A 13,504-nucleotide genomic window follows, 5' to 3' on the forward strand; every position below is an offset into this window, starting at 1 on the left:
ACAGGATATGGGTCGTTCTCCCCCACCGCTTTCTTTTTCTTCCACATATAAATCAGTCATATAAATCATTCCATTGTTTAAGGTACATTGATCAATCTAATGGCTTGTAATAGGCTCCTAATTGCCACTTGCAGAATCCTGCAGGCTCACGTTTGAACAGGGAAGACTCTCAATTCTAGCCAAGTCCAGCATCCTCTACAGACTGCGCCACTACAGAACCCGAGAGCGCCAAGATGGCCGAGTCCCAGCAGACAGGGCCTGGGGAGGACACACAGGGGGTGTCACAGGAGATATTTGCTATTCATGTTTTTCTCAAATCTCCCTTCCAAATCAGCAATTCATTAACGAGCAAAGTCCAGGTGCAACTTACTGATTATTGTAGACTGAGGATCATTTTGTTAAAATCAGATGAGAAACTTCACTTGCAACCGCTGTGTCTGTAAAAACTTAAGAACTCCACAAACTGATACGCTTTTAGTCATAGTTTCTCTGTTTATTTACTCGTTTTTAACAGGACAACATCAGGAGTTGTGATAGGAAATAATATGAGAAGAGGGGATGTGTTAAGTGGAAGGAAGAAAAAGCCAAACCTTGTCCAGTGGAGTCTGGAGTTGTGCTACACTCCCGTGATACGTCCAGTGGTTGTAGAGTTGTGCTACACTCCTGTGATACGTCCAGGGGTTGTAGAGTTGTGCCTACACTCCCGTGATACGTCCAGTGGCTGTAGAGTTGTGCTACACTCCCGTGATACGTCCAGTGGTTGTAGAGTTGTGCTACACTCCCGTGATACGTCCAGTGGTTGTAGAGTTGTGCTACACTCCCGTGATACGTCCAGTGGCTGTAGTTCTTTGTCCAAGCCCTGGATGGAGGAGGGAAGAGTTGGAGGCCTCTCAAAAGCTGCCTAGGAAAGGTGGGTAAAACAGAGGTACCTTGGCTGGGAGAAGCTGTCTAATGACCAGAATCGTCCGGCCTCTGGCTTTTCTTGATATTCGTTTTAGGGTCTATGTGATAAGGTTACTTTATTGTCTTCAGAGGTGGTTCCATTAGAGTTGGCTGAGACACAATTTCAGTAGAGATGCTTTTAGAAATAAGAAACCCAACAGAGAATGCCACCTTTGCTCAGGTCTAAGACCCTTCTGTGGTGGTTGATAAGGGAAGGAGGAAGGTAAAACCCCAAGCCGAATAGGCCCCCTATAGTTTCCAAGTGATACAGTAAACAAATCTATGATGCTTGTTGAATAATCTTCCAATAATTGCAGTCATTAAAATCATCACACAGGCTACAGTCACCTTCCTTCCTTTGACACACCACAGTCTTTCCTTTAATTGTTAATGCATTTTTGGCTCAGATAAACACATCAAGGCAAGCTTAAAATATATGGCCCAGCTGAAAATTAGTTGTGTAGCAAACGCTCATATTGTATGTAGTACAGTAGGGGTTTTCAATATCACCAGCAGACCCCAAGAATGATTTGCATCTTTCACCACCTCTAAATAACAGTGACACCTCTGAGATAGAAAAAAAGATGAAAGTCCCATTGGCCTATTGATTCTTCCTGGCTCTTATTTGCTAGGGTTGGGCTGGAATATGGGCATTATAGGACAAATATTGAATGAAAGCTCAACAGAAATTGTGGGAGAGTTCCTCAATTTTCAATTCATTTTCTCCATCCATTTGATCTCTGGTGCTTTTAAAAATATAAATGTGTTAACTACAAAAGATTCCCCTCTAATCAAAAGCTGTGCTTCATACTCACCCACAAATGACTAAACTCCAACTGCAGAAAAGATTGACCTGACTCAACAGGCACCACAGACCATACATACTGGGCTTCCTTCTCCCTGTTCATGGCAGGCAACGCTGGTACACTGGGCAGCTTTTTCTTTCCTTTTTTTTTTTTTAATTCAAGTTATTAATGTATCTCCCTAACTCCCACACCGTGCTGACCTGATAATCACTGCTCTAGTGTAGATCATGCAAATGAAAAGCATAATTAATTGCACAAATGATTCAAAAAGGGAGCGCTGTGGCTTAGCAAATAAATAAATAAAGGCAGTGGGAGGACAGGTCAGATAAATGCTTTTTATGGTCTGGGCTCCTGTACCTCCCTCCCTACTCCACCCCCGGTGGCCCAGGCTTTGCAGCCAAAGCTACATCTTTCCATTTCTCCTCCCCCAACGCCTCTCCTCCTTCCCACTTTCTCGTGTCTCCCCAACTTATCTCACCCCACCTCCGTGGAATATATCTGCTGCTAAACTCTGCGCTAGGTCAAACTCCTGGGAGACTGGGCAGCCACTTAGTAATATTTAACCAGCTGCTGTCTCAAGTTATTCAGAAAATAACTGGTCCTCCCAGTCGCCACGCTGCTTGCAGTGCATCAGGGAGAAGCATTTTATCTGTGGCAAAGGAGCTCCCATCCTTCAGATCAGCGCTAACGACGGAATTGTTTCCCCAGCTTTGCCTTCTAAACACAGCAACTTGAGCAGTTGCTCAGATCAAAGCTCTCCGGAGAAGCAAGATAGGAGAAACAATATTTGTTCAAAGGAAGTGAACTCTTCCCTTTAATTACCCCCATTCTTCTTTATTAGGATTCATATTGAATTTTTTTGCAAAAAATTATGTTGATTTAACCATAGTGTATTTACGATGTAAATATATTCCAAGACGAAAACGTCACGGATCAATTGTAAAGGACCCGGATACATAATTTTAAAAAATCAGTTTCAGTGTATATGAGGTTCTCACCCCACTTTCGCTGCTCAGTCAGATTTGTTTATGCAGAATCGACATTTAATAGTGCTAATTGCACTCCAGTTAAATTGCCCTGATTGCAGAAAGGGAAGCAATTTTCGTGCTCTCTGTCTGGGTTTGGAAGAAATTGTTTTATATTCACCTCTTTATAAAGAAGTGGAGATAAGGCACCGGGGCCTTTGCACAAATTGCACTTAGGGGCTGACTGGCAGCATTCAGGCGCTATAATAGAGCATTATTTGGCCGTTTTGAATAATGTAAAGCGTTTGCTGAAAGCTATTCTCCTGAAAATTGCTTTAACTTTTAAAAGGGTGATGATTCACTCCAAACCAGGCCTTTGTTACATTGTCATTATTTCCCCAAATGTTTTAACAGTCAGCTCAACACTTTAGCATAACACATTGATCTTTGTTTAAAAACTAGATTTTTCAGAAGATGAAAAAAAAAATCTGGCAGGCAAAAAAATAAATAAATAACTGGACTTGTCCTAAAGATTTCCTTGGGGCCTAACCTTCGAGTCGAAGTGGTCTGGGCGTTTGCCTGCGTTCATTTGGAAGATTTCCTAACTTTTATTGTGATGAGGTGGCGTGTATCTAAAGGAACATCCGAGTGCCCACGTCTAGAGTCTGACAGCTGGAACGCCGTGGAAAGGGCGGGAGGGGACGCGGAGGGCAGGGGAGTGGAGGGGAGGAGGAGAAGAGCAGGGTGCCGGGCGCCCGAGGTATCTGCGAGAACTGTTTTACATGGTTGGCTTGAAAATGTCACCAGTGCTAAGTGGCTTTTCGGATTGTCTTATTTATTACTTTGTCAGGTTTCCTGAAGGAGAGGGTGTGTTGGGGTGGGGGAGGAGGTGGGCAGAGGAAACCTCGGCGCTTCTCTTCCCGGGCTGAACCGGGAGAGTCGGAAACGCCTCACTGCCACTTAACAATCCCTCTATTAGTAAATCGACGTAGAAACTCTGTAGGAAGCGGAGGACCAGACTCTCCTTCCAGGGCAGAAGTCACCTGTTGGGAATAGCTCCCGGGTCCCCCTGCTGGGCTTTTTCGCTCTTCCAGGCCGCCTGATTTCTCCTTCAACCCCTCACCCTGCGTCCCCCAGGGGCTTTTCACAGCCCCCCCCCAACCCCATTCCACTACAGTCCCCTAGGGCACAACACTTCATTCATAGCTATGCTGGTCTTCTCTGTCCTTTCTCTTTCTCTGCCATAATTTCCTTGGCGCGTTCATCACTTTAAACAAACAAACAAACAAACAAAGCATTCTTAGCATAAGTGTTTCAACAAAAAGTAAAGAAGCGGACCCACATAGCCCTCCCAGTCACGGAGCGCGCCAAGATGCACGCAGACTCCATCTTAGGGTGGAAAGAAGTGCCACCGTTGTCGCACTGTTGATCCTTTGAATGAAGAGATCTTGCAAAAGAGGAGAGAAAACCCTGGGGGCACCGTTCTACGTCCTTCTCACTTGCTAACCCTCCTCGCGACAATGGGTGTTTTGCACCGGAGCATTTGGGGTTGGTAGTTTAGAAAAGAAGAAAAATTTTAAAGCAGAATGTAGATTTGGAAGTCGACTAGAGGGTGTTGGTATTTCTGGTTCAAAAGCAGTCTCCAGCTACCCAGGAGAAGACAGAGAAAGCAGGGCCCAGAAAGAAAAACAGCTCAGCGTTTGCTGTAGGACTCGAGGACGCACCCTTGTCTGTCTGAGGACACCTCTTTCCCCCCGACAAGGTCCAGGGGAGGACTTCAGGATGCTTCCAGCCTACAGAATGTGAGGGCGCCCACGAGTGGCCTGGTTCTCTGCACTCGGAGGTGAAGGTCCGGGAGGGACTTCTCCAGCACGTCCGCGAAATCAGTGCGCTAAGACCCCTCTCTTCACGCTGCGCCCTTGCCCTGCAGAGGAGCCTCTCTAGGCCCTGGCAGTCTGGAGTGGGAGTGGGTTGGAGCTGCGGCAAGAAAACTCGACTCCAAGCTAAAACGCGACATGCAAATCTTCACCCGGTTAAACAAACAGCCGAGCAAGCTGCAGCTTCAGCGGAGGTGGAGGTGGGGGCGGACGCCGCTGGTGCGGGTCTCTGTTTCCAAAGTTGTTACAATGTGAAAATAAGCGGCTTCGTGCAGAGTGTTGTATGGGCTGATGTCTCCCACCCCCACGCCAGCCCCCAGCAGAACCCGGCAGATAATCAGTACATCCCACTGTTTAGTCATATTTGACAACTGGGTTAACCTGGTATCTAGGCGCTGGTGAAACCGTACAAAGGGTGCCCTCAATTACCACTAGAAGCTTCTGGCGTGAGTGGCACTTGTATTACCCCTTGGGTCAAAGGCCAGAGAGACAATTAGGAAGTCACTTATTCCGCTGGGGGGAAATGGCGGGTGCAGCCAGGCCCTCCCAAGGAGTCTGCGGGTGTAGACCTATACCGAGAGGCCTATTTTGCTCCTCTCCGAGAGGCTGTCCCATCGCACCCCTCCCCCATGTGACAGTGAGAGTAAAACTAAATCAGTGGAATAAGGAACTGGGTAGAACACAAACGACAATAATAAAATTGCAAGCGAATATAATGGTAAAAGCTGAAGTTGTGCTTCATAAGCAAGAGCATGGACACACAAACATTGACATTTTCCGTCTCCACTTGGGCCAAGCTGGTGCGGATTCCACCTCGGAATCTTCTGGTGAGGATTCTACCTCGGCTCCTGCAACACTCCTACCTCCTTTCCCACAAACCGGGAGTAGAGTAGGACTGTCAGCCTAACTTGCAACATCTCGGAATGGTTGGGGAGAAGGTTGTGGCTGGGTCTCAACGGTACTTAAACCTGGCTTGGTGTGTGTGTGTAAATTTTTAATTGCACTGTAATTTCTTCAGTACCCAGCCCGCGCCCCCTCCCCCCACCGCCTGCACCCCCTCCTCTGACACCACCGCCCCCCCAACTCGCTCGCTAGCTGACTTGACTGGCACGCGCCGGGAGCCCCGGCCCGGGCCCCTCGGCGCGTCTGATTGGCTGCGGGGCAGCTCCCGTCTGCTCTGCCTGCGCCTTCATTGGGCGAGAGGCGCAGCCAGCGGCACTTCAAAGCGGGTGCTCCTCGCACTTAGGCTGAGTTTAGCCGGCGGGAGCCCGGAGTCCGCTCGGCGAGAGCGCGGGGACACGGGAGCTGCACCAGACCGGAGCAGTTTGTCTGAGCAGCCGCCAGGCTCAGCCCCGTTCCCGGCCCCGCCGCGCAGCCCAGAGACCTGCTATGGCCACGTCTATACTCGGGGTAAGTCGCAAGTATGGCAACGTATTTGCTTCTTTTAACCGGAGTTAATTTTTCGTTATGGCTTCTTGGAGTCCGTAGCTCCCAAGAAACTGTTGCTGCTGGACCGCAGCTTCAGCTTCTTTAAGCACTTTCCACATTTCCGGGACTGACTCGTTCCAAGTTTTTGGAACCCGGGAAATGCCTTTGCAAGAAAAGGATTTCTTAAACAATTCCCTTTTGATTTGGTCTTAAAGAAGAGCTAGAGGTTTCTTTTCTTCCCCTAGTGATTTACACCCCCTTGCTTTGGGGATTGTTGCAGCTGTGCGACAGTGGTGGTTCCAGAAAACAGTCTTAATAGTTTTGCAGTCCATGTAGTCATGTTAATAAACATTTACGCGGCTTCCCAGTTGGTCTGTGACTTTGAAATCGTCCCTGGCCGGTTATCCTTGAATTATTGTTTTCATAATCGGTGGTGGTGGTGGGGTGTGTGTGTGTAAACATTAAAGCCAACGTCTTCTATTAAAAAAGAAAAGTGGTAGCCACCCTTGGGAGGAGTGCTCCAAGTTTCTCCCTTCCCTGGGCCGCTGTTCGGCCGCCTCCGCCCTCACCCAGTGTCTGTTTCTGTGTTTACCTTGGTGCTTCATCCCTAAGGGCGACTTGGGAGCTTCTGGGAAAGGAGCGGGCTTACCGCTACAACCCAAGTCCGGTTCTAGGCAAGGGCTGCAGCAACAGAGGCACGGAGGCATTTTTAATTTATAGCCTCCCCGAAGAACAACTTTCCAGCGCCCAAACCTTCGCGCTTGTGTTCGCCCCAGCCCGGCGCAGCCACCGCGAGCGCGTGGGGAGGAGGTGCGGGCCGGGGAGCCATGGTTCCCCGGACCAGGCGCCGGGGACGAGGCTGCTCACCGGTGCACTTTGTCTCTTCCCTCACCTCCTCTTGCCCTCCTCCTCGCTCCCTCCCTCACCCCATCCACTCCAGGAAGAGCCTCGCTTCGGAACGACCCCGTTGGCCATGCTGGCGGCGACCTGCAACAAGATCGGCAACACTAGCCCGCTGACGACGCTGCCCGAGTCGAGCGCCTTTGCTAAAGGCGGCTTTCACCCCTGGAAGCGCTCCTCGTCCAGCTGTAACCTCGGCTCCAGCCTCTCGGGCTTCGCCGTGGCCACTGGCGGCCGCGGCTCGGGCGGCCTGGCGGGAGGCTCCGGCGCCACCAACAGCGCCTTCTGCCTGGCCTCCACGTCGCCCACATCGTCCGCCTTCAGCAGCGACTACGGCGGCCTCTTCTCTAACTCCGCGGCCGCGGCGGCCGCGGCGGCCGGGGTGTCCCCGCAGGAGGCGGGCGGCCAGTCGGCCTTCATCTCCAAGGTGCACACTACGGCGGCCGACGGCCTGTACCCGCGCGTGGGCATGGCGCACCCGTACGAGTCGTGGTACAAGTCGGGCTTCCACTCGACGCTGGCTGCGGGAGAGGTGACCAACGGAGCGGCGTCGTCGTGGTGGGACGTGCACAGCAGCCCAGGTTCGTGGCTGGAAGTGCAGAACCCCGCTGGGGGGCTCCAGAGTTCGCTGCACTCGGGCGCCCCCCAGGCCTCGCTGCACTCGCAGCTGGGCACCTACAACCCCGACTTCAGCTCGCTCACGCACTCGGCCTTCAGCTCCACCGGCCTCGGCTCCTCCGCCGCCGCCGCCTCACACCTGCTCTCCACCAGCCAGCACCTGCTGGCCCAGGACGGCTTCAAGCCGGTGCTGCCCTCCTATTCGGACTCCAGCGCCGCCGTGGCAGCCGCCGCCGCCAGCGCCATGATCTCGGGCGCCGCGGCCGCGGCCGCCGGGGGGAGCTCGGCGCGCTCCGCCCGCCGCTACTCCGGCCGCGCCACCTGCGACTGCCCCAACTGCCAGGAGGCGGAGCGGCTGGGCCCGGCCGGAGCCAGCCTGCGGCGCAAGGGCCTGCACAGCTGCCACATCCCGGGCTGCGGCAAGGTGTACGGCAAGACCTCGCACCTGAAGGCGCACCTGCGCTGGCACACGGGCGAGCGGCCCTTCGTGTGCAACTGGCTCTTCTGCGGCAAGCGCTTCACGCGCTCGGACGAGCTGCAGCGGCACCTGCGGACTCACACGGGCGAGAAGCGCTTCGCCTGTCCGGTGTGCAACAAGCGCTTCATGCGCAGCGACCACCTGAGCAAACACATTAAGACGCACAACGGGGGCGGCGGTGGCAAAAAGGGCAGCGACAGTGACACGGACGCCAGCAACTTGGAGACACCCCGTTCCGAGTCCCCGGACCTCATCCTGCACGACTCTGGCGTCAGTGCCGCCCGGGCGGCGGCGGCCGCGGCGGCGGCGGCGGCGGCGGCGGCCTCGGCAGGAGGCAAGGAAGCAGCGTCTGGCCCTAACGACTCTTAGAGGCCGGGCGAGAGGCCGAGCGAGCGAGTAGAGACAACGAGAACGAACGAGAGGTTCGGAGGGCGAGTGAGAGGGGGACGGGAGGGCAGGGGCTCCAGTGACGACCCCGGGCCGGGGCAGGGCGCGAGGCAAGTCGCGTGTGGCTCCGGGGCTGCAGCTCGCCAGGAGCGTCCCTCCGCCGTCAGCGCCCAGATGAGAATCGAACGCGTGGTCCAGAAACAAAAGGGAACCGTCCTCGACACAAACATGTTTTAAAACTGTGCACATAGACATCCCCACACAAAAAGCACGCACACTCACGCACACCACACACATACACACGGCACTCGCACAAACTTCTCGAGCGAAGAGCAATACACAGAAAGGCTCCTTCCTTCCCACTGCCCACCTCGCTCCACTGCCCTTCTCTTTCCTTTCCCCCAAAACAAGCCAACACCCAGCAAAGGACCGTCAGAACATATGAAAACAAACGGGACCTATACAACACCCTTTGTGTGGATTATATATAAAATGCTCCAAGTCCTGCTTGATATCTACTTACAGTGAGACTTTTTTCCTTTAAAAAAAAAAAAAAAGGAAGCATCAAAAGGCTTAAGGTGAGAAATTAAAACTGGAAGTCTAGCGACAGTTTCTCTGTATTTCATAACATCTGTATAAATAGGGTTCAAAAGATTGTGTTCTCTTATTTTCTTGTAAATGTTCATTCGAATTGAGTTTTTTTGGTGAATTCCTGAAATTCAGGGAGTTTTTTTAATTTTCTGATGCACTTTGTGAAAGTCAGTATATATGTAAAAGATATTTAAAATGTTGAGTTATCATTTCACAAACACATAAGTTAAAGTCATCTAAAGAAATTAAATGCGTTTATCTGTATGAAGAAAATCTTGACATCTTATTTTCATTTTGGTATTATTAAAGAACTCTGAACAATACACTTCTTTTTTTTTTTTAAATCCTATTTCCCCCTCAATAACCTTTACATGGGTTGACTTTTTGTTGGGAAAAAAAAAATTCCCTTAATGTTAGTTGTAGGTAATGTAAAGTTTATGTGGGTTATAAAAGCCATAATTCATATACATTTTTGAGAAGTCAAAATTATTTATTTGTGTATCAACAGTCTAAATTAAATTGGGTTATAAGAATGTGTAGTTGTATTACTTAATGGGAACGCTCTCAAAAGGTGAAATTTTAAAACTCCAGAGCACCTAAAAAATAAAAAAATTCTTAGCAGCTTTAACTGAGGAGGTGTTTACACCTCCCAGAGGGGTCAGAGAAAACTCTGGTGGGATTGTTTGTTTTTAAAAAGAGATTTTAAAACAATCTATGAAAGGAAGAAGCTTTTTAAAGAGAAGTCTTTTAGCTTCCAAGGCCCTCTAGGTTGGGAGGCAACTCAGGGGAATAAATCGCTGGAGTCAATACCCTGGAAAAGACATTTCATGCCTAAATGAAAATCTTGTTAAATGTTATTAATTTTGACTTAGAGCACATAGCAGCCCCCTGTGCCTTGTATTCCCTTATTAGGGATTCATGTCTTATCAAATATCTAATTAATCTCCTAGACATCATTTGTTCTGGCCAACTTTATCTCAGCTGGTCCGCGGGGAAAACTCCAAATATTCTCTGTGACAAAGCTCCCTTGAAGATCTTTTTAATTGTCTAAATTAACTGCACCAAATTTGCATGTCAAACGGTAAAGGGCAACCTGAGATAAAATGTAAACGTTTTAAAAGCCCCCAAACTAAGCACTTGATTTGATAACTAGGCTTTTTAATGTTATGGAAGACAACTGCTCCTTTCCTTTTCAAAGACGGCTGATCTATGCAAATAGTGAATTGGAAATGCCTAGGTCCCCGCGCCAGCAAATGGCCCTCGCAGGTTATTTGAATATCAGTGGCGCTGCTTCTGAAAAGGTTCAAGGATGCTCTCTGACTTCTTTGTGATTACTCAGTGCGGCGTCTTATTCTGAAGAAAAAAACTCAGGAATAATTAAAGGCTGGGCTCAGGCCTGGGAACACGTTTGGGACAGGAATCTCATTTAGACAGTCTCTATCAAAATAAGGCACAGTTAAATTGACCAGAAGGCAATTATTGAAATGAAAATTATTTTCACTCTCTTTGTCTTCTGACCACCAACTTAACAGCCCCAGTTTAAAATAGGGAGAAAAGAAGGAGAGACGAAAAGAAAAATGGCAAATGAGATAATTTTGCAATTCGCGAAAAATGTTAATTTAGAAAATGAAGTACATATTTACAGAATAAAAATATTTCTAAAAGGCTTCCCACATGAGAGGAAATACAAGCGAAGTCAATAGCAATAGGATTTTTTTTTCTTTTTTTGATTATTGTCCGTCTTGGGAACGTGAGGGAAGGCTTTGATTTTTAGGAAAGAAAAAAATAGTTATTCATCAACAAAATGTTCTCTCGCAAACTGCTTTGAAAGCCCAGCAGCAAAGTAGCGATAAAGCAGAACGCAGGTCCTCAGCAGGGCGTTTGCAGCGTGAGGTTCAGCCAGTGGCTTCTCCCCTCTCTTTCTTGCTCTCCCGGCAGGCTCGGCTGCCCGGCTCTTCTTCCTCGAGGTTTTCTTTACTTTGGCCATTTTCTGTCCCCGCTCCAACGTTCCTAACCGGGACCCCTGCACTCCCCAGGCGCCTTCCGGTGCGGGTCTGGTCTTCTGGAGAAGCTGGCAGGGTGCGTTTACTCTGGGGGCTTTGGGCAGCCACGCTGGAGGCTCAGAGGGTGCCTGGCGCGTTCGGGGGCAGCCGGCTGGCGGCGCGGAGTGCAGGGTGTGGTGGGGCTTCCCGAGGAATGAGGGCGCCCGGGCGTCGGGCCCAAGAAGCTTTGTTTCTCCTTGATAATAAAGGCAGATCAAAGGGCCTGGCAGTGCAGGTCCCGCTGGCCGCGCAGCTCCCTCCGCAGGCCAGTGATCAAGGCCTCTGCGCTCTGCCCCTGCCCCCGCGGGTCAGGGGACGTCCATCACCTTGGTTCCTGGGGACGGCGGGAGGCTGTCCCTGCCCGAGAGTCCAGCCGAGAGATCCGAGCGCACACGACCTGAACACGAAGGAGCGAGGCCCCCGTCCCTTGACCCAAACCAACAGGCGAAAACACACCCTAGCCCCACTCCCGCCCCTCCCCCTCCGTCCTGGGCGCCCCTGGAGACGCGGGTAACCTTGACCCAACAGAGGCCGAGCAAACTGGAGAGAGAGCGCCTGAGAGAACCCACGAGCAGGGACATGAGTTCGGTCCCCAATTGAGATGGGGCCGCGTCTCCAGGGCCACCCCCGGGCCCTGGCGGCCTGGGCGTCTCTAGCTCAGGTGCCCGGAGGCGACTGACGCCTCGGCCCGGACCCCAATGGCAGATGAGGACCAGGGGCTGGAGGTCCATAAAGGAAGGGGTCCGAGGCTTGGGGCCCCCGAGTCGCTCCCGGCTGGGGCAGAGGCGAGGCGATTTGGTTTCAGCCAGTTTCTCCGGAGTTTCCTGTTCTGTGGCAGAGGAACGGAGACCAAGTTTTCCTCGGCCCCGCGCCCACCCAGCCCATTCCCCACCCTCCCCCCTGCGTTTTCTTTTCTGACCTCCTTTCTCCCCGTGGAGTGGACTGGATCGTACCTGCTGAGGAAAAAGAAAACAAGAAAAAGAGAAAGAAAAGATTTTCTTTCCTTTAAAGGAGGGAAAACAGCATTAGTTCGACGAGATTCAATTGTGCACCTGAATGGCGTGTCTGGACATTCCGTTAAATCGTTACAAGTCGTGTAAAATTGAATTTCTTTTTATTCAGATGGAAACTTATTTATTTTAACTCTAATCTTATTTGCATCTATTATCTGTATTCACCAAGGCTCTCTTCCACTACAAAAATGCAGATGAAGTAAATCTCACATAAATCCCGCCCATTTGTGTAATTGGTATACTAAGTGTTTATTTTAAGTGAGAATAATTTAGCTACAAATTTTCTTAAGGAATAACATTCTTAACACATTAAAAAAACTGAAAACTCTGATTTGCTTTTATGTTTGACAGTAGCTCTTGATTCCTCTAAGAGGAGCCTGGCGAGTGCGGCTCGCGGGCGCCATCTAGAGCTCCGAGACGGGAGGGCCGCGCAGTCTGCCCGGCTGGCGGCTATTAGCGCCAAGAGACCGCTTCTGCCGCGAGCTGTGGCACCCCAGCGATTCCAGCAAAGAAAAGTCAGGGTTTGGGATCGAACCGGTATCGAACCCAGCTATTGGGGTTCGAACCTGCTTAGCCGTGGCTCCTAAAGACGACGGTCATTTCTGGAACATGCTAACTGAAAACCCAAACAAAATAAAGGCCACTTGGACCTGGAATTGTCTCATGTAATATCCTTTTCAAAGCAACCTAAGGGTCTTCCAACTTGAGAGTTGAGAACGCTGAGCGCTTTCATCGGTGACGAGAACCCCAAGATAGGGCCCAGGCCTGGGCGCCGTCCCCCCACGACCCCTGATCTTGGGCTCCCGGCCGCAAGGCCAGCGTGGGCTGTCCAGAATCGGAGGAACCAAGCCGATAAAGCAGACGGCTAGACCGTTCCCAAGCCCCAAGCGCCCTTGGAAGAAGAGGGAAGCGAGGGACCCGGGCTTTCTCTAGCCCGGACCCGAGGCTGGTGAAGCAGCCTTCCGCCTCCCGGTTGTCCTCCGGGCGGCCACCCAAGCCCGAATTGGGCGCTGGGGACGGCTGGGCAGACCCGAGCCAGGCAGGGTGCGCAGGGCTCCAGAGGGCGACGAGAAGGCCCCTCACCCCCCACCCCAGGCCCTTCCAAAGCCTGCGTATACCCTCCCGGCGCAAACGACCCCTTTGTCCTCACCTTTTCCTTTGGACACCCAATCTGAAATCGGGTAACCGGTGGTTATGTTGGTCAATTTTCCCTCCTCTCGGTGCGTCTCCCTACCCCGGTAGCCTCTTCCTCCTCTTCCAGTCCACTCCCCCATCCCCCACCCACCCCCATCCTCAGACGTCTGGAAGTGGCTTCCTCCCCCTGCTTTCTTGTCCTCCCCCTCCTACATTTTTGTATTTTAATTTTAAAAACGACACCTTCAAACCCCGGGCCCAAGGCAGCGGAGGCGTCGTCGCCCGCCGCAGCGAGAGCTGGGCCGAGACGCCGGGGCGCTGGG

At 51.2% G+C, this 13,504-nt stretch overlaps 1 protein-coding gene across 2 annotated transcripts; it reads left to right on the forward strand.

Annotated features, from left to right (window-relative positions):
• The first annotated feature begins 822 nt into the window (after positions 1-822).
• On the forward strand, positions 823-9,483 carry SP9 (Sp9 transcription factor). 2 transcript variants are annotated; one of them, XM_053597678.1, is made up of 2 exons: positions 823-910; positions 6,959-9,483. In XM_053597678.1, the coding sequence occupies exon 2, from the start codon at positions 6,992-6,994 to the stop codon at positions 8,381-8,383; it is 1,392 nt and encodes a 463-aa protein (XP_053453653.1). In that variant the 5' UTR covers positions 823-910; positions 6,959-6,991; the 3' UTR covers positions 8,384-9,483. The 2 variants fall into 2 exon arrangements, with proteins under 2 accessions (XP_053453653.1, XP_053453652.1); XM_053597677.1 differs by lacking the exon at positions 823-910 and adding an exon at positions 5,784-6,000.
• Positions 9,484-13,504: the final 4,021 nt, after the last annotated feature.

This window comes from Nycticebus coucang, chromosome 7 (genome assembly GCF_027406575.1).
Source record: "Nycticebus coucang isolate mNycCou1 chromosome 7, mNycCou1.pri, whole genome shotgun sequence".
Classification (NCBI taxonomy): domain Eukaryota; kingdom Metazoa; phylum Chordata; class Mammalia; order Primates; family Lorisidae; genus Nycticebus; species Nycticebus coucang.